A 21,091-nucleotide genomic window follows, 5' to 3' on the forward strand; every position below is an offset into this window, starting at 1 on the left:
AAATTGGCTGCCGCGTTTCCTACTTTGCAACAGTGACTACTCTTCAAAAACTATTTCATTGGCTGTAAAGCGCTTTGTGACGTCCTGAGGTCGTGAAAGGCGCTACAGAAATGCAAGTCTTTCTTTTTTCTTTTCATCTCGGACAGCAAGGCAAAACAGCGATAGCGAATCAGTAGCCTCGTTTACACTACACCCAACATTAGTTAATGGCAACAAATATTGGGTGGAATGTAAATGACCCATTTTTGAACTACCATCCAAGACAAATGCTTACCCCAAATCCTGTCTGAGGCAGTAATCCAACAGGGTTATGAAACAGTGCTCCAACCCTCAGAATTCCAGTGCATCAGCTACCATTTTATGTCACATCAACCACATGTCCCCAGTCCTCATAAGCTTTTCCAGTGACATACAATAACGTTGCTGTTGATGATTCTGCCATTGCCATTTACACCTCATCTAGACTCATCTTTTGTTTCTTAACTTGTCCCATTACCATCTCATTCTGCCTTGCACCACCATCCCTTTTGTCTTTTAATCTCTCCTGCCTTCCACCCTATCACAGACCTTCCCTTTTGTTCTTTCCTCCCCTCCCCACCCCCCCCCTCCCTGCCCCTACACTTGCTTAAAAACCTGTTGCACCTCCAGCTTTTTCCAGTTCTGATGAAGGGTCATTGACCTGATGGGTGAGATTAGAACTAGGGGGCATAATCTTAGAATAAGGGGCTGCCCTTTCAAAACTGAGATGAGGAGAAACTTCTTCACTCAGAGGGTAGTAAATCTATGGAATTTGCTACCCCAGAGAGCTGTGGAAGCTGCAACATTAAATAAATTTAAAATGGAGATAAACATTTTCCTAGCAGATAAGGGAATTAGGGGTTACGGGGAGTGGGCAGGGAAGTGGACGTGAGTCTAGATTCAGATCAGCCATGATCCTATTGAATGGCGGAGCAGGCCCAAGGGGCCGTATGGCCTACTCCTGCTCCTATTTCTTATGTTCTTATGTTCTTAACTCTGTTTCTCTCTCTGCAGATGCTGCCGGTCTGACCTGCTGAGCATTTCCAGCATTTTCTGTCTTTATTGCTGATTTCCAGTGTCCGCAGTATTTTGCTTTTTCTACCTTTATATTGGCGCTGGCTACGGTGCATTCTTTGATAGGTTTGAGTATTTCCTTTGCCTGAAATCATGTTTTAAATGATTTCTCGTCTTGTCTGCTTACACATTCCAAAGCTCTTTAAAAGTTCTGGTGTGGAGATGCCGGAGCTGGACTGGGGTGGACAAATGTAAGAAGTCACACAACACCAGGTTATAGTCCAACAGCTTTATTTGAAATCACAAGCTTTCGGAGCGCTGCTCCTTTGCCAGGTGAAGTGAAGTTCAGCACTCTTCTCGTCACAAAGGTGTCTGCGTACCTTACTTGACCTTCTGCCATACCTGTGCAGTGCAGTGCAGTGTCCCTTTAAATGATTTGTGTTGAGAGTGGCCACGGTTTGACTGACGCTGCTTAGTCGCGGCTCCTCTGGTGGCTTCGTGGGGAACTGCAGCTCCTGATTCACTGCTGAGCTTTGGCAGACTGGGAAACCTTCGGGCATGAGTGAGTGAGTGGGTGGCGGGGGAGGCATCACTACAATTTGGCTTCCGTCTACCTGGGGTGTGGAGACGGAGTGAAAGAGAACACGATGTTAGCAGCAACCATTGCTTTACAGAGAGGGCGCGGGTGTGTGATTGTGTGGCCTTAACGCGAGCGCAGCAAAAACAGCCGTGCTGTGACGCTTCCCATAGTCGAATAGCCTGCCCCCCCGCCCCCCCCAAAACACTTACTGTCTGGGTTCAGAGTCAGTCGAGAGCTGCATTGCAATGACTTCAGGCGAAAGAAAGGAGGGTAAGAGGTGAAAGATTGCTTAATTACATGTTGGATTTCCCTCCCCATTCATGGTGTATCTGGAATTATCCAACATTCTTTAAAGTATTACCATTTTTAGATCCGCCTCCCCCCCCGAAAAAAAACCATAAGTTTTTAAAAAATCATTGAGGGAAAAATAGTGAAAATCTCCAGTGCCAGCGCGATGCAATTTGAGGCATTTTGTGTGTGTGTATGTGTAAAAACAAATAACTTGCAATTAAGCAAACATTAGAAAAGTTGTGTTTTATTAAATCCCCAAAAGCTGCTTTTCGAAAATCGTTCATTGTCATCCCTTGTGTGGGGAAGGTTTCTTATTTTTAATTTGAGAATAAAGTCTTTGCAACTCTGTCTGTAGATGGCGCCCTCTCTCGTTATTCGGGGTTCCTTTAAACTTTTGCAACAGGTTGTGACTCCGCGCCTTATAAACATCACACAGCTTTTGAGAAGCGGAGAGCTCCCTCTCGTACACAAGCCTCTCTCTCTCTCTCTCTAATGTAAGGGAAAAAGCCAGCAAGGTGTGCAGCGAGGAATCCTCTCTCTCCCTCCCTCCCTCCCTTTGACTCAATGCATTGGCAGCGGGATCCCCCAATCTCATCCATCACGATGCATTAAAAGAAAGAGAGGGAGAACCAGGAGAATATATATCTATATATATATTTGCGGGGGGGAGGTAGAAACGGAGGAGATGTTTTTTCTTAAATGCGGAAAGTGTACGTGTGCGAACCAGCTGCTGCGATCTTCTGAAGTCGGATCCGGTGGAATGCGGTAAGACAGGATTCAGTGGCACTACAATCACGTGTTGCTAGATCCAGATTTTATTTTTTTTAAAGAGCTGATTTGGCCTAATTTGTTAATTTGAATCTGTCGTCAATTTCATCAGCATGTGAATATGAGCCTTCGTTTTAAGGGCTTGTGTTGAATACTGGTTCCCCTACTATATGTGTTGTGTGTGTGTGTATATTATATATATATATATAGAGAGAGAGAGAGAGAGAGATAGACTTTATTATTGAAAGCAATATTAACTGTAGGGTGAATCATTTTCACACACACACACACACACCCCTCCCTTCCCTCGGTTACATGGGGCATGAGTTAGTTAATATACGTGTGACGTGCAGGGCGGGCTGTGAGACTGAGTCAGTTTCGCTGGGAGGAGTGAAGGAGAGGGAGAAAGGAGAAAGGGAGAGAGAGAGAGAGAGAAGCGGACAGCGCCAAGCACAGAGAGAGAGAAAAACACAGGCAAACTCCCAAACCCAGTGCAGCAGGACTCATGTGAGGCAGTGACCCACTCAGTCACCGAGGTAAGGAACATTGCACGTTGCATTGAGCGAGCCTCTTGAAATTGTGTGTGTGTGTGTTTTTTAAACATTAATTTTTAGTTAATCTGTGTGTATATTTTTCTTGTTCAAAAGGAAATAGGCACCTGTATTTGTTTGAGTTGTTGGGTAAATACCAAGCTATTTTTTAAAAAAGAACACAGGAATTAAGGTGTATTTCAACCCGGATTGCTTGCAAAAATGCGAAGCTTAGGTTGGAGACAGAGAGATTGTGGTGTGTTTAATGTTGAGGAGATCGGAGTTGATGTAGAATAGAGAATGACTGCAACAACCTCGGAGATGGGAGAACCCACCACGGGGATCTCATGGAATTAGTAAGAGGTGGGTGTGAAACAGCTCCTATTTTTTTCAGTCAGACTTTATATAAGCTTGTGCAGGCATCTCTCTCAAGGTATGGATGTGTCCAAGGTGTATTTATAACTTGTAGGGTTTTTTAAAAAATAAAATAAAAATTGAACCCAATATAATATGCCCACTTCCTCGCCCTTCTCGCCTGGTGTTTGCAATAACTCACAGGAAGGCAAGAATCTCTCCTCTTTCCCCCCGGGTTCTGTGTGTAACACACGGCTGTTGTGGCTTCCTTCCCTCAGTGGGTCCCCTCCCTTCCCCACCTTTAAGCACTCCCGGGGAAGTATTTATCCCCAAAACGCTCTGAGATTGGCAGCGTTGGCGTCTGCCTGCCATATCATCTCGCCAACCCCCACCCTCCCAAAAAAAAACATTTCCCAGGGCGGCTTTAGAATCGGAAGCGATTCTTAAAAATAACGTTTTTAGTCAATGGGATTTATTGTTTCTCTCTCGGGCTAAGTCTGACCCTTCTTTCCCCGGGTGTTGCAACAGGTGGTGGGACAGGGTCTGGACATCTCTTTGCCATAGCTAGTCTACTTTATAGCCAAAGTGTGCTGGTGTTTTGCAATCTAAAATGCATTCGGTTGGTGAAATGGGAGTCTCTCCTGTTCAAATAAGTTAATTGCAGAATGGGCGATTGGAGCCAGTTTATAACCTATTGTGGGGATGCAATAAAAGTGTATGTGTTGATATTTTAGCCCAAATTTTGGACAATTTGGTGTTCTTAAGTTATTCATTTTTTCTCCTTTGAAATCTCTCCCTCCCCCTCTCTTCCCCCCCCCCCCTATCTTTACAGCTCGGACTCTACTTGTTGAAGCCAATGGAGATCCCATTTGTTCCCGTTTTCGCCGCCTTGGCCCCCCTCCTCCTCCTTTGGCCGGTCCCTCTCTGCCAGGCTCAGAGCTCGGTGAAGTTCCCCCTCCCCGAAGAGCAGCCCCCCAACATTTTGATCGGCAACCCGGGGGAGACCCGGGGGCTGGGGAAGAACAACCGACTCTTCAAGCTGGAGCTGGGCTCCCCTTACCTGCGGGTGGACGAGCGGGTGGGCAACCTGTACACCACCGAGACCCCCATCGACCGGGAGGGCATGGAATGCGAGAGCCCCATGGAGTGCCTGCTGGAATTCGAGATCTCGGTCACCAACACTTTGGACGGCTCGGGCCCGGTGCTGGTGGAAGGCAAGGTCCTGGTGTTGGACATCAACGACAACACCCCTAGTTTCAGCTCGCCCGTCATCACCATCTCTATCCCGGAGCACACCAACGCGGGCACCATCGTCAACATCCCCACCGCCGCTGACCGGGACGCGGGCACCAACGGGGTGGCCAGCTACGAGCTGCTGGGCACCGAAGCCCACGGGCTCTTCAGCCTGCAGGTGGCCGAGGAGCAAGGCGAGAAGTTGCCCCAGCTGATCGTCACCGGCCCCTTGGACCGGGAACAGCGGGACACCTACGACCTGAGCATCCGTGTGGTGGACGGGGGCAACCCAGCCCGGGCTAGCACTGCCATCCTGCGTATCGCCGTCTTGGACATCAACGACAACGCGCCCAAGTTCGAGAGGTCCACCTACCTGGCCACGCTGGAGGAGAACAGCCCGGTGGGCACCTCGGTGCTGCAGGTGCGGGCCAGCGACCTGGACCTGGGCGAGAACTCGCGGATCGAGTACACCTTCGCCCAGACGGCGGACAGCGCCCGCCGCTTGCTCAGGCTGGACAAGACCAGCGGCTGGATCACGGTGCAAGGGCCGGTGGACCGGGAACAGCTCAGCCAGTTCAAGTTCACCGTCCACGCCCGCGACCGGGCTCCCATCCCCAAGCAAGACCGAGCGTCGGTGCTGATCACCGTGCGGGACAGGAACGACAACGCGCCCACCATCGAGATCCGCGGCATCGGGCTGGTCACCCACCGGGACGGGGTGGCCCACATCGCCGAGGACGTGCCCGTCGACTCGCCGGTGGCCCTGGTCCAGGTGTCGGACAAGGACGAAGGGGAGAACGCGGCGGTCACCTGCATCGTGGCCGGGGACGTGCCCTTCCAGCTCAAGCCGGCCAGCGAGCCCAGCAGCGAGAGGAAGAAGAAGTTCTTCCTGCAGACCACCACCCCGCTGGATTACGAGTCGGTCAGGGACTACCTGATCGAGGTCGTGGCGGTGGACTCGGGCAACCCGCCGCTCTCCAGCAGCAACACCTTGAAGGTGCAGGTGGTGGACGTGAACGACAACGCCCCCCTGTTCCCGCAGAACACCATCCAGGTGTCCATCCATGAGAACAACCAGCCCTACATCCCCATCGTCAAGGTGGAGGCCACAGACGCCGACAGTGGCAGCAATGCTGAGCTGACCTACTCCCTGTACCCAGACTCTTCCACCCAGGGCTTATTTGACATCAACCCTGACACTGGAGAGATTCGGGTCAACTCCATCCTTGACCGCGAGCAACAGGAACGTTACGAGTTCAAGGTGGCCGCGGCGGACAAGGGCACCCCCAGCCTTAAAGGTACAGCCACAGTGGTGGTTAACGTCCTGGACGAAAACGACAACGACCCCAGATTCATGCTGAACAGCTACAGCTTCTCCGTCCGAGAAAATTTGCCTCCCTCAAGTCCAGTTGGCATGGTAACTGTATCGGATGCGGATAAGGAGGCAAATGCCCAAATAACTCTGTTTGTGGACCCAGACAATGGTGAGTTTGAGATCCAGAATGGCACAGGCACTATTCTTTCCCGTGTATCTTTCGACCGAGAACGCCAAAGCACCTACACGTTTCAATTAAAGGCAGTAGATGGTGGGACACCACCCAGGTCTGCGTACGTCAGTGTTACCATCAATGTTTTGGATGAAAATGACAACACTCCTTTCATCACCCAACCTTCCAATTCCTCTTTCCAACACATCAACCCCTTCACCACTGTAGGGACTTCAGTGGAGCAGGTAAAGGCCGAGGACCTGGACATTGGCACCAATGCCAACTTGACGTACAGTATCGTAGGTGGCAACCCCTTTGGCCTCTTCCATATCTCTCCTGGTGGAAGCATCACACTGGAGAAGGAACTTTTGCGGAGGCACTACAGCTTGCACCGTCTGGTGGTTAAGGTGAAGGACGGGGGTACGCCAGCTCGCTCTGCCACAGCCCTTGTGCACATATACGTGAACGACACCATGGAAAATGTCAGCATAGTGGAGGCCCTGGTGGGCCACAGTCTCAACACGCCGCTCGACGTGGATATAGCGGGCGACCCCGAGTACGAGAAGAGCAAACAGCGAAGCAATGTCTTGTTTGGAGTGATCGCTGGGATTATTGCAGTCATACTGGTGATTGTGATTGTGGTGTTGATTCGGTATTGCAGGCAGAAGGAAGCCAAGAGTGGCTATCAGGCTGGTAAGAAAGAAACCAAGGATCTATACACGCCGAAGCAGACCAATAAAAACGCCAAGCACAAAATCAAGAAGAGCAAGCCTCCAAAGCCTTCCAAACCGCTGGAGGACGAGGAGCCCAGCACCCAGAGGGGATTACAGTTCAACCTGATAAATGAATCGAGCAGTGACAGTCCGCGGATTCATCTACCGCTCAACTGTAACCCAGGGAGCCCTGACCTAGGGAGACACTACAGGTCTAACTCCCCTCTACCATCCATTCAGCTGCACCCGCAGTCACCCACTGCTGGGAAGAAGCACCAGGTTGTGCAAGATCTCCCGGCCACCAACACCTTCGTTGGGACTGGGGACAACAACTCGACTGGCTCGGACCAGTACTCTGATTACAGCTACAAGACCAACCCCCCGAAGTACAACAAGCAGGTAGGCACTCTTGTAGGTGCCACTGGCACGGAACGAGTCCTTTCAAGCGATGGCGACAGCTGGGGCCAATTTTGACTGTGTAATTAGTGATGTTTAAGCTCTTCCATAAGTTTCTTTAAAATGTCGGACTTTTATTTCTTTGAGTAATGTGGTGCCGTTGTTGCATAACTTATGAATAAAATCTGCGTGCAATGTTTTCATTATAATATAAATCTTAGTTTCTATTTGTTTTGGTTTCCATTTATGCAATATTAACATTTAAACGTACAGTGCATTCTTAAACCAAAAAAACTCCCCCCCCCCCCCCACACGCTTATGAAATCATACTATTTTCAATTTGTAACTGGTTTGTCTTGTTCGTAAGCCAGGATAACAAGGTATTTGTCCCGAAGTAGTAGTTTTAAGTCAACTAGTCAGATTTTGCACACGCAGATTCTGCTTGGAACATGTGGCTTTAAACCGATCCAAGGCAACTTGGCAAACTGATTTTTCTTTGTACAATACCTGTGTGGCCTTTGCTCATTCATAAAATCCGTGACCTCGTTTATGCTTTTATTGAGCGTCTTTGCAAAACCGGTTCTCCATGTGAAAGAGCCTGGTCAATGCAGTGCTCAAAGGTTGAAATGTGTTTTTTTATTTTTAAAATGGAGCTTGGTTTTGTCGCTGTCAAGTTCTGTCTTAACAGGAAGCAAAGGAGCTGTATCCGAACAATTTTTAAGGATAGAGTTCTTCTAATCCAATGAATGAATTTGCTTCTGTGGGCAAGAAGATATAATGCTCCAGATTCAATAATAAAACTGACTTATCGGGTTTCAAATCTGGCTCCACTGCAGACTGTATCATTTTGTTAAATGCATTGTAGTACACCAGGTTTTTTTGAAATTTCAGCAGTCTCCTTCTGGTGGTGGTACAGATCAGCTTAACATTCATGCTGCTGTGTTATTTCACATAATATAGATACTCTCAGCGACCGTACTAAATTATACTTTCATTAGTACGTAACCCTTTGCTGCAATAAATGTATAATGTAGTGACTGAATTTGGAATCTTGCCTAAACCAATGATATTGGATAGTTACTGGTGGTGTTGCTACATATTAAGTGCCTGTAATGTCAGGGCTGATGCATTAGCCTAAGAGTGTGGGTTTATTGTGTGTGCTGGGCAATTGCCGAGAATAATATCCGTGCGTAGGTTTACTCTTCCAAGCTTTAATAATCCATCGCTTTGACTATCTTGACCTGTAATTCAATTTCAACGTCTCCATGTAGTGTGAAAAAGCAGTGATAGTTTCCCTAATGACCGAGTGAGTACAGGGCATTACTTGATGCAGCACTGAACTACACAACTGGAAGTTGCATTTATTTAAATCAAAATAAAGAAAGGACGAGCTTGCATTTATATAGCGCCTTTCGTGACCTCTGGACAATCCAATGTGCTTTACAGCCAATTAAACATAAAAACATAGAAGATAGGAGCAGGAGTAGGCCATTCTGCCCCTCGAGCCTGCTCCGCCATTCAATGTGATCATGGCTGATCATCCAAATTCAGTACCCTGTCCCTGCTTTCTCCCCACACCCCTTGATCCCTTTAGCCTTAAGAAATATATCCAACTCCTTCTTGAATATATTTAATGAATTGGCCTCCACTGCCTTCTGTGGTAGAGAATTCCACAGGTCCACCACTCTCTGGGTGAAGAAATTCCTCCTCATTTCTGTCCTAAATGGCTTACCCCTTATCCTTAGACTGTGACCCCTGGTTCTGGACTCCCCGGCCATCGGGAACATCCTTCCTGCATCTAGTCTGTCCAGTCCTGTCAGAATTTTATAAGTTTCAATGAGGTCCCACAAACGGCAATGAGAAAATGACCAGATGATTTTGTAATGTTGGTTGAGGGATAAATATTGGCCCGGACACCAGGAGAACTCCCCTGCTCCTCTTAGGAAAAGTGCCGTGGGATCTGTTATGTCCACCCGAGAGGGCAGATGGGATCTCGGTTTAACTGCGTCAGTACTGCCCTAATGTGTCAACCTGGGTTATGTGGGCAAGCGCCTGACGTGGGACTTGAACCCACAACCAGGGACGTGGGAATTCCGAAGCGCGAGTGCTACCACTGAGCCACGCTGACACCCTGGCAGGTTTTAAGGTACAGAATGTTCCCACGGAATTTTGTGGGGATGGGAACAAGTAGATTAAAGGAACTGACAGTGGTGGAAGAGTTTGGACTGCTGATTAATGGCTTAATCAGAAAGAGAGGTTGTCAGGGTGGAGAAGCAAAGTGGGTTAGGAGTGAGTTCCAAGGTTTAGGGCTATGGGAGCTAAAGGCTCTGCCACCTATTGTGGGGCTATGGTGAGGGAATGCACAAAAGGCCTATACTCTCTGGAGTTTAGAAGAATGAGAGGTGATCTCATTGAAACATATAAGATTCTGAGGAGGGTTGACAGGGTAAATGCTGAGAGGCTGTTTCCCCTGGCTGGGGAGTCTAGAATTATGGGGCATAGTCTTCGGATATCGGGCCAGCCATTTAAGACTGAGATGCGGAGTAACTTCTTCACTCGGGGTTGTGAACCTTTGGAATTCTCTACCCCAGAGGGCTGTGGCTGCTGAATCGTTGAGTATATTCAAGGCTGAGATCGATAGATTTTTGGACTCATGGGAATCAAGGGATCCGGAGATCGGGCGGGAAAGTGGAGTTCAGGTCGAAGATCAGCCGTGATCTTATTGAATGGCAGAGCCGGCTCAAGGGACCGTATGGCCCACTCCTGCTCCCAATTCTTATGTTCTTAAGACGAGAGTTGGAGGATGGAAGGGGGTGAGAGGAGATGCAAAGTAGAGGAGGTTACAGAGATATGGCAGGGCGAGCTGTGGAAGGATTGTTATATGGGGACAATGATTTAAAATTCAATGTGATGTGGGACAGGGAGCCAATGTAGGTCCAGCAAAGCTAGGTGTGATGGATATGCTGGCTGGATTATGGTCGACCTGAGGTTGGAACAAGTTGGATTTTAAGGGGGAATGGGAGGCTGCCAACAGGAAGCCATTGGAGAAGTTGCGACTAGAGTTTCTGCAATAGTGGGAATGATTTGACATAGAGATGGGTGATGTGACAGAGGTGGAATTGAGCAGTTTTGGTAATGGTTAGGATGCAGGTTAGAAGTTTAACTCCAGGTCAAACATGGCACAAAAGGTTTTTGCATGGTTTAGTTCTGCCTGTGTGCAGGTGGTCAGGGAGGTGGATGAGTTGGTGCCAACCCAGATCCATTTGCTGTTCTGTGCTGGATTATCAGATCTCTGCCAGGGCCACAATGGAGGTGCTAAAATTGGGCCTCGGCACCCCATGGCTAGCGAGTAAGAAAATTGGCCAGTTTTCCCATTCCTGATTTTTGCCCCAGTGATTACTGCTGGAAAAATACCTACGGCTGAGAACAGGTTGCGATGCTCTTTGTAATCGAATAGCCCGTTGACACTCCCTGTCCAGGCTGGCGCGTGAAGTATGGCAACTTGGAGTAGGTGCTGTAAGGCTCTGTGGGACTGGACCCCAGTGTGATTCAGGGTTTGCAGAAGAGGGGAGGAAATTGGGGCCAAGACCATATTACCAGTGGTGAGATGGAAAGCAGTTACTGACCTTTCCATTCCCAAGGTTTGTAAACCCCACAAAACTTTAATTGGAATCACAAACTGAAATGCAGGACTAGAATATTGCGTTATTTCTTTGTTGAGTAGTTGTTTTGAGATCCACCATTTTGACACTTGTCTTCCATCGGTATTGTTGAATATATGCAGCTGCCTTCCAGTTTCATCCTTTTACAAGGACATAGATATTAGTTTGTGCAATATTTTCAGCAGGGATCTCATTATAAATAAATAAACCCAATGAGTACAGTTGGTGAATGGAACGGACTGCCAGAAAAAGTAGTCGATTCTGGTTCAGTATTGACTTCAAAAAAGGAACTGGATCAATATCTGTTGAGAGAGGGGATTTTGGGGTTCAAAAGGCCATAGATCTGTCTGATTTACATGGAGGATAGGAAGAGTGCATAATGATCTTGGTGGAAATAGTCGATGATTGGCATAGTTGTGAGCGGACTATGGAACGAGTGGCCTCTTCTCATTTTAGCCTTTCTCATGAGGAACTTGGAAGGTGGAGACACAGAATTGTATCTAGAGATTGGGGCAGGCAGGAGGGGCAATTTTGGGGTTTTGAGAATGAGTGGAATATAATCCATGCCAACCAAAGGGTGGCGGGGGGGTGTGCGGGGTGGAGGGGAGAAGTGGTTGCCCTTAATTTGGGAAGAGTTTGCTAAATAAAGTTAGAATGATCAGTGCTTTTTTTTCTCAATCCTTGTATTTCAGATGAGACATTAAACAGACTGCTCTCTCAGGTGGACGTAAATGGCACTATTTCAAAGAAGAGCAGGGGCGTTATCCTCGGTGTCCTGGCCAAATGTCCTGTCCCTCGATCGACATCACTAAGTCAGATTATCCGGTCTTTCTCACATTGCTGTTTGTGGGAGCTTGCTGTGCGCAAATTGGCTGCCGCGTTTCCTACATTACAACACAGTGGAATCTTGGCTTTTATTGCAAGGGGGATGGAGTATAAAAACAGGGAAGTCTTGCTGCAGTTATACAGGGCATTGGTGAGGCCACACCTGGAATACTGCGTGCAGTTTTGGTTTCCATATTTAAGAAAAGATATACTTGCTCTCGAGGCAGTTCAGAGAAGGTTCACTCGGTTGATTCCAGAGATGAGGGGATTGACGTATGAGGAAAGTTTGAGTAGGTTGGGACTCTACTCTTTGGAGTTCAGAAGAATGAGAGGCGATCTTATCGAAACATATAAGATTATGAGAGGGCTTGATCGGGTGGATGCGGTGAGGATGTTTCCACTGATGGCTGAGACTAGAACTAGGGGGCATAATCTTAGAATAAGGGGCTGCCCTTTCAAAACTGAGATGAGGAGAAACTTCTTCACTCAGAGGGTAGTAAATCGATGGAATTTGCTACCCCAGAGAGCTGTGGAAGCTGCAACATTAAATACATTTAAAATGGAGATAGACAGTTTCCTAGCAGATAAGGGAATTAGGGGTTACGGGGAGAGGGCAGGGAAGTGGACGTGAGTCTAGATTCAGATCAGCCATGATCCTATTGAATGGCGGAGCAGGCCCCAGGGGCCGTATGGCCTACTCCTGCTCCTATTTCTTATTCTCTTATGTGACTCCACTTCAGAAGTATTTAATTGGCTGTGAGGCGCTTTGGGATGTCCTGGGGTCGTGAAAGGCGCTATATAAATGCAAGTCTTTCTTTTATTTGGGCTGACCAAAGTGGGTGCATTTCCTCCGCTTTTCACACTTGTGAAGAAAAACATGAAATTAGCCAGCTGAAAATAAGACCTGTGATGCTGACCGTGAAGGTGAGCTGAAAGGTTGGGCTTGTTGCCATTGGATTCCATTTTTCTTCTGAGGTGTAATCCTGGGTAGAGAAGCGTACCCGTTGTGAGGTGATCGACTTGGTTCAAGTCCAGAACTGCGATCCTTGCAACATGGAGATGTTGGATCACCTAATAATTTGCACCTCGTGCTTTACAGCACATTGTGGTGTGTCCCTTGCCCTTGAAAGAGTAACTAATTTAATGCAGTAAAAGCTGAGGAAATGAGCTGACTTCGGTTCTTTGGGGTCTCTCCAGACGTTCAGGTAGATACGGGTGAAATATTGTTTTCTACATATAAACACGATCCTAGTCAGCAACTGAACAGATATCTGCTGAGCCCCTGCTTTTTCAAAACTACAGGCAGCAGGAGTTTTCAGTGACGATCGCTGTACCTGGGGACTCGAATTAGCTAACTCAGCTTTGGGCTATCTTTTGACAACCCTTGCTATGGCACTCATGCTACCTTATTCTCTCTAGGCATCGTTTTGGATGTCAATGTTGGCGTGTGAATGTAAAAAGATGAACTCTATTTTTAGACATTCGATTAGATTCCATTATTTATCACTTTCCACTAAACCCCTTTCTAGTTAAAGATAAATGGGAAGTGGGTACTAATGTTACCCTCTGATTTAGCAAGAGAAGAGTGACGTGCCCAGCCCATGGCTGAAGTTACATCAGTCTGCCAGGTGGTGGGAGAGTGGCTGGAGAATACCAGTGTGTTGTGCGAATGATCAGCTCCCTAGACATAATAAATGTTGCCTGTATTTTTCCAATATTTTATGTCCAAAATTGTCAAAAGCAAGCCGATATGAGGAAATGACGGCCGGGTTGCGCGTTCCTGAACGCGCAGTCCGCCTGGTCCCTCGGAGGCTGTCCCTCACGCTCCCCGCCTACCTTAGCTGCAAGAAGCCTAAGAGCAACTGATGACCACAGGGGTGCAGCATCTCTCAATGCCCGTGAGCACCCAAAAAAACAAATGCCCAATGAGTCCCTGGCCCACCCTTCCGACCGAAACCCAACCCCCACCCCGGCAATGATGAATGCCCATCAAATGTACAGAGCTATACATGACTTCAACGACATGCAGCTCCAAATATCGTTCAATCAGTAATTTACTGTGTTCTGCAATTATCACACCAGAGATTTTGCCATAGGTTTTTAGTCAAATCGATGCAAGCTTGCTTTAAGAAAGGAAGACTTGGCATTTTTTTTTAGCACCATTTCATGACCTCAGGATGTCCCACAATGCTTCACAGCATAGTAAGGTCCCAATAAGGACAATGAGATAAATGACCAGTAGTGTGTATTGGTTGAAGAATAAATAAATGTTGGTTAGGACATTAGGAGAACCCTGCTATTCTTCGAATAGTGCCATGGGATCTTTTATATTCACAGCAACTAGCAGATGGAGCCGCGGTTTCACATCTCACCCAAAAGACGGCACCTCCCGACAATGCAGCACTCCAAAAAGAGCCTTGCGTTTATATAGTGCCTGTCACAACCTCAGATTGCCCCAAAGTGCTTTATGGCTGATGAAATACTTTTGAAGTGTAGTCACTGTTGGAAGTGTGTTACAGATCCCTAGAGTGGGGCTTGAACCTACAGTTGTTTGACTTGGAGGTGACAGCACTACCATTGAGCTAAGCTGACGCCTGTTTGAACATCATTGATATTTGCTCCATACTATTGCTTTTTGCATGAATGTCCTTTATTGATGTACTGTTAAATATTCCTGCTAAAGACCAAACCCTAATAGATCTAGCTACTATGTCTCACTTTACAGCTAGGTTGTTTCCGTCATGTTTACAGATTTGAATATTGTATTTTCCTAATGACATCTTCCATGCAAATCATTTTAAAATTTTGGTCCAAATACAAATTCTGATCTCGAAAGCTTACAGTTGCCAACTGGTGCAAGAAAAATATAGGGCGAAAGACTCTGGGAAGTACTGAGTTGATAACCAGGGGGCATAGATTTAAAGTAATTGGTCGGAGGTTGAGAGGGAAGTTGAAAACCTTTTTTCACCCAGAGGGTGGTGGGGGTCTGGAACTCACTGCCTGAAAGGGTGGTAGAGGCAGAAACACTCATCACCTTTAAAAAGTACTTGGATGTGCACTTGAAATGCCGTAAACTACAGGGCTACGGAACGAGAGATGGAAAGTGGGATTAGGCTGGAGAGCTCTTTTTCGGCCGGCACAGACACGATGGGCCGAATGGCCTCCTTCTGTGCCGTAAATTTGTATGATACCATGACTGGGATGTCATTCCTTAACATCAGTGTTACCTACACACTATAGATGATACCTAAAGCTGGTTTGCCCTGAATTTAGCTCATTTTCAGCTGGCGTGGCAGGAAGGGTGCAACATTGGGCCTTGACAGTCCTAGTAGTGGAAGGAAACTGAGCTCCTGCTCCAGAGCGCTATCCAGTGACTGCTGGAATTTGTGAGAGTGTGCAGGTGACCTCAGGTCAGGGTTCAGCTTGGCTGTCGCGCCTCCATTGTCCAATAGCCTGCCAGCACTCGCAACCGAGGAGCACACTTGACAACTCGGTGAGGTACCAGAGGGCACCGGGCGCCCGTGGAGGGGTGCCCCAGCCCCAGACCAATGCCCGCTGGACGAAACTACAATTGTCTCAATATAACTTGTCTAAACAATGTTGCAAGGAATATATCTTCCAACTGGCAGGCTTCCTTCCTATTTAGAGGTTGTTAAAATGCTCTCATCCTTCCTCTCCCGCCATATGGGACATTCGTTGAGAGGGCTTGTTTTCCATAGGGAACGATTGGTTGAGGATTAGTGAGGGTCTGTGTTGATGTGCTGGCCCGCTGGATGGGATTTGATAAATGGGATGATTGAGCTTCCACCAGGGTGTCCCAGTTAACAGGCTTGCACAGCAAGCAACAAATGATGATGTGGACGCCAGTCCATATGGTGATGTTGCTGCGGGCTTGTTTTTCTAAAACGTCTTGTAATATGTTGGTAAGCAAGTCATCTGTTCTAAATAAGTAGACAGCTCTGCATCTGTGGGGGTGGGGGAGTCTTGCATGGAGTCGTTGAGGCTTATGGATGTTTGACAATGAAGTGAAGGAATGTTTAGCAGTTCACCAGACCCCTGCCTTGCTATAAATACAGGGTGTTTTTGTGTTCAGTTCTTTCAGACAATGCAGACCCAATGTACTGATTATTATTTGCCTGGCATATAATAAAGAAATAGCCAGGACCTCTGTTGATGCATGAAAGCATTTGACTGGCAGTCGAAGTAATTCAGAACTTAGTCGCAGTCACTTTTTGTTTTAAAACATGTGTTTAAAAGTGTTTTAGGCTGTTGAACCTTTTTTTGGATGCTGTAGGTTTCAGGGTTTTTGACTTTCACGTCTCCTGCCAATTTTAATGGCACAGTACAATACCAGGGGGAGAAATAATGCAGATTATAATCTGGCAACGCATCGGTGGATTCCAATTGAACAGTGCGAGTGTAAAAGAGCAGAAGTGATGAATGGCTGTTGGGACATCTGACCCAAAGTGAGGTCATTTAGTAGTCTCCTGTCCATCCCAAATCACTGTATATGGCAGTGATGCCTTTATGATTCACTTCTATATGTGCATGGATGATTACAGTTTTACGGTCTCCAATTTTCTCCTCCTCTTCTGCCCTCTCTTTCAGAGGCACGTTTACATCAGTGTTTGAGTTTGGATTGCAGCAGACGAGTGTTTAAGGCTGTATGAAACGTGAACCCTTGTGTCCAGCGTTCAGTTGCCAGGAGATGGCAACTGGGTTTGAAACATAGAAGATAGGAGCAGGAGTAGGCCATTTAGCCCCTCGAGCCTGCTTTGCCATTTAATGAGATCGTGGCTGATCATCCAAATTCAGTACCCTGTCCCTGCTTTCTCCCCATATTCCTTGATCCCCTTAGCCTTAAGAAATATATCCAACTCCTTCTTGAATATATTTAATGAATTGGCCTCAACTGCCTTCTGTGGTAGAGAATTCCACAGGTTCACCACTCTCTGGGTGAAGAAATTCCTCCTCACCTCAGTCCTAAATGGCTCACCCCTTATCTTTAGACTGTGACCCCTGGTTCTGGACTCCCCCGCCATCGGGAACATCCTTCCTGCATCTAGTCTGTCTAGTCCTGTTAGAATTTTATAAGTTTCAATGGTGGCCTGAATCCAGGTGGCTACATCTCCCATGGGACGTGAGCCTCCCACGCGACAGGCTCGATGCGCCGGCTGGTCTTTTCTCATCAAGGCATTTTTCAGATGATCCTGTGTACAAGCAACTGAAGATTTGATGGGGTAGAAGATCATCCTGAGTGGTGTCGCTTTGGCGGCCCGTTATGCGCCCTGCCCGATATTCGGTTCTGTTGGTGTGAATGGAGTTATGTATTGGGCGGGACGTCAAACAGGAGGCCAACGTGGTACCACCCGCTTCGCGCTACCGCTCGAGACGCTTTTTCTACCCCATTTAGTCTTGCTAGGACCCACAGCCGCCATCATCTCTCCAGTTCCTGGCCACTTTTCAACCCGTGTGCGTTCTCTCACCGAGTTGCTCATTTTAATCCTTCCCCCTGATGTAAGAAAACTACTAGGCACTTGGTCTAAGCGTTAAACAAAGCTTTAATCAACTGTTTTACAACATGGAGGTCTAGTTGTGTCCTTCACTAGTTCCTGTTAAGAATGCCCTGCGCAAGCTCGGCCCGTGCCCGAGTATTTATACTCTCCCTGGACAGCGCCACCCGTAGGCTGCTCAGTATTATTTCATAAGTCTTTCTTTCTTGAATGACTGATTCATGTCATCCCCACCCCCTACCCCCCACCACCACCCCAACACACTAACGTGAAGACCCAATTGCTTCCTCAGTGGACATGTATAGGGGGCCTGACTCAATGCCAGAGCCGCAGGCAAAGTCATTGGTTTCCCCCAAGTGTCGGGGGCCTTGGAGCGCCGCCAACAGAGGCCGACTTACAGGCCTCTCTCATTGGCCGCACTCCTGTGATGAGAGGACCTCTGTTCACGTGTGAGTTGAGGCAACCGCGAGTACCTGTAGGTTATTTCGCTGATCAGTTATTGGACAAACGGCAATTTTAAGCTTGTCCAGCTTGACCTGGGACTGCAGTGAGCAGTGTTTTTACCCCGCAAGGCCATCAGAGGAGTTGCACTTTTTAATTTTCAAAGTGAATGTTGACACCGCTGTGTCAGCCAATGAGTTGGAGGCGGGTGGGGGGGGAAGGGGCGGGATTTGTGGTTTTTAAGTCAGAGTCTCCTAACTTGTGACCAGAACTGCAGCAAACGAGCGTTTCCTGCATGCAGCAGGATGATTTTCTCCAGCAAAATGCAGTGAGTGGAGGATAGTAACATCATTTAAATATTGTGTGTAAAATCAGTCCCAATTATTTACAGCAGTTAATCCCAGTTACATCCAGGCGTGATGTTGGATGATCAGCCATGATCGCATTGAATGGCGGAGCAGGCTCGAGGGGCCGAATGGCCTACTCCTGCTCCTATCTTCTATGTTTCTATGTGATTAATGGGAGGAATCACCCAAACATCTCCATTCTGGCCGGGATTTGCGGTGTCTCTACATGTAACCTATAATTTTCTGTTTAAAAACGTACCAGTTGAACGTGCATCGTGTTAAGTATTGAGCTTTCTTTTTATCTCCTAAGTGATCACGCTGTTGAGGGAGCTTGGTAATTCCACTGAATCTAATGGGAATGCAGTGGAATGAGCCAAGGTTACAATACCCTGGGTACGATTCAGTTTTATAAACCCAGCCACAAGAGTTGGAGAAAGCCTTTTGCCCTGGGCGCTTTCAGTGGTTGCAAGTAAGTCACGGCAAGGGCCCTCCCTCTGCTAATTTACCTAAAGGGCAAAATACTTTTTACTTTTACTTTGAGAATGTAGTGTGTGCCATCAGCAGCTCGCCAAGGCTTCATCGATAGGACCTACCAAACCCGCCCGCGACCTCCACACCTCGAAGGACAAGGGCAGCAGGCGCATGGGTTCCACCATCTCCCAAGTTCCCCTCCAAGTCACGCACCATGCTGATTTGGAAATATATCGACCACCTCTTGGCATCTACCCTGTCAACCCCTCTAAGAATTTTAAACGTTTCAATGCGATTACCTCTCATTCTTCTAAATCCCAAAGAATATAGGCCCATTCTACTTGATCTCTCCTCATACACTTGTGAAGCTTTATGATGCATGGTGATACTAACACTCCCTACCCCACCCATAGCCATGTAATCTCCTGAGAAGAGGCAATAAAAACCTAAGCCAATAAGGGTAAAATTCCCTCAGACCCCTTTTAGGCATTCAAAATGAGTGCAGGAGAACATATTGACCCTGATTTATACAGGATCCCTACCTCTTGTACAAGGTGATCGAATCCCCAGCCACAAACCGGTCCAGCTCTCTCGAAGTCCATCAACGCTCACCGTTGTATGTCAACCTGTATTGCTTTTAAATTCCTCTAACTCTCCAACGACGACCTTGCATTTCTATTGCACCTGTCCCGTAGAAACATTTGCATGTCTAACAGTAAGGAAAGGAGGACAATTAAGCAGGGGAACCGAGGGGGCAAGTGCCAAGAGAACCTTGAAGGCATTGTATGTAGTGTAGTGTGGAGTACGGTGAGGTATAAAGTATGTCCTAGTCCTTTTTAGCTGAGCTATGCTCTTAGATGAGTAATGATTCTCTAGTCTCTTTATCTTCACTCTAAAATTAAGATGTGACATTATATTTCGTATATTCATTTTACAGAGCCCGATGATTTGAGAAGTACCATCTGTCGGACTGGTTTCCAAATCCTGATGTTTTCTGTGGGAAAAATTAATTTGTCTCATTACTGGGGGATTAACAGGTCTTCTAAGAGTGAGGAAGGCGGGGGGAGAGGAAAACACAGATGACACCGTCCCCGTAGGAGCGGCAGTTGTACGCAACCCTGCACCTGTTCAACTAATTCATGCCCACAACCAGCGAACTTGTCTCCAGGCAACCCCGCACCGAATCCAGTCACCTGCACATACACCCCTCCCATTTCCTGCTTCGTCCTGGCGAGAATCATACGGCCCATTTATATCGCAGGACTGCTGGTTGAATATATGTTGGGTCTGCGCCTGTTTGCACCAGCCGTAGAATTTTCCTGCGTAACTGCTGGTGAGTTGGTGGGCAATTAGCCCACCTTCTCGCTGGCAATGAGGAGTTGACAGTCGCAGCGGATGATCTGTCCAGCAGGAACTTGACAGATGGCAAGATTGGGATTTAGCGCACGTGGAAATCCCGAACCCTGCGGCCAATTTCAAAGGCTGTATGGCAGCCTACACTGGAAAGTGCGCCATCATACCGACCGCAAATTCTGCCCCGTTATGTTATATTAAGAGGCCTGCTCTAGTCCTGGGGGCAAACTACCGTCGTGCACTATGCTTATGTGGCCATCTTGTTCTGGTGTCTATGTACACCCATTCGAAGAGTAGGCCTGGCAACAATGCATCATGATGCACGCTGTCGATCGTGACGCAGTCAGGGGATGAAAGGCGGGCAGGAGAATACGGCACTGAGCCAGACACCTGCTAGGTTTCGATGCCACACGTGCAGTTGTGCTCTGAATTGGCTCGATGCATTTAAGAGGCTCTCATTCCGATAAATAGGACACGTTAGGTCTGGTCATTTTATATTTGCAAGCACCGTCTAGGATGGGACAGTTGTGCGTGTTTACCATTGACCTGGCCCTTGTAACATTCAAGTTCCTTTACTTCATCATTTTGAATTGCTTCCATCATTGGTAATAGACATGTACTTTGCCCTTCTGTTAATTAGATACACTCTCCAGCTACAAGATTTGTAGGACAATATCCATAATAGGACTTTTGGGAGCTTAACACCGGTCCAGTGGATCCCGTGTGCACTTGTCACATTTCGACCATTGCACTTTTGCTAAAATTCCAAGTGGCAGCACTGGATTGCGATTGATTTACCGTCTTGTGTAGGATTTCAAACCAATTTCAAATGGTTGCATTTGCAGATATTCATTTGGGGTTGTAGTAACAGGGAGATTATGCCAAGACTCTACAATTGGATCTGGTCTAGGGTGAATAGCCTTAAGAAGAATAGGCAGTAGCATGATCGACCGTCCCTTTCTGTGTGTGTTTGTGTGAGCCTGTCTCTGGACTTTGTACAAATTGACGTCCTATATTGAACACAGAAGTAGAAACAGTTTGCTCCAATGGTGATTGAATAGAATGAGGGGGGCGCCACCCTGACAGGTCGCTGAA

General features: G+C 47.4%; 1 protein-coding gene across 6 annotated transcripts in view; it reads left to right on the forward strand.

Moving 5' to 3' along the window:
• The first annotated feature begins 2,318 nt into the window (after positions 1-2,318).
• The window catches only part of LOC147114265 (protocadherin-1-like), a 467,184-nt gene continuing 448,411 nt past the window's right edge, over positions 2,319-21,091 (forward strand). For 2 of the 6 annotated variants that reach the window (XM_085995952.1, XM_085995953.1), the window contains exons 1-2: positions 2,692-3,207; positions 4,388-7,387. In XM_085995952.1, the coding sequence (XP_085852078.1) occupies positions 4,412-7,387 (2,976 nt within the window). In that variant the 5' untranslated portion in view covers positions 2,692-3,207; positions 4,388-4,411. Of the gene's footprint in view, positions 2,669-2,691; positions 3,208-3,227; positions 3,565-4,387; positions 7,388-21,091 lie in introns of those variants that run through there. The other 4 variants (XM_085995949.1, XM_085995954.1, XM_085995950.1 and 1 more) reach the window with 3 other exon arrangements.

The sequence above is a fragment of the Somniosus microcephalus genome, chromosome 8 (assembly GCF_052327205.1).
Source record: "Somniosus microcephalus isolate GS21.2 chromosome 8, FLI_Smic_1.0, whole genome shotgun sequence".
Taxonomy (NCBI): domain Eukaryota; kingdom Metazoa; phylum Chordata; class Chondrichthyes; order Squaliformes; family Somniosidae; genus Somniosus; species Somniosus microcephalus.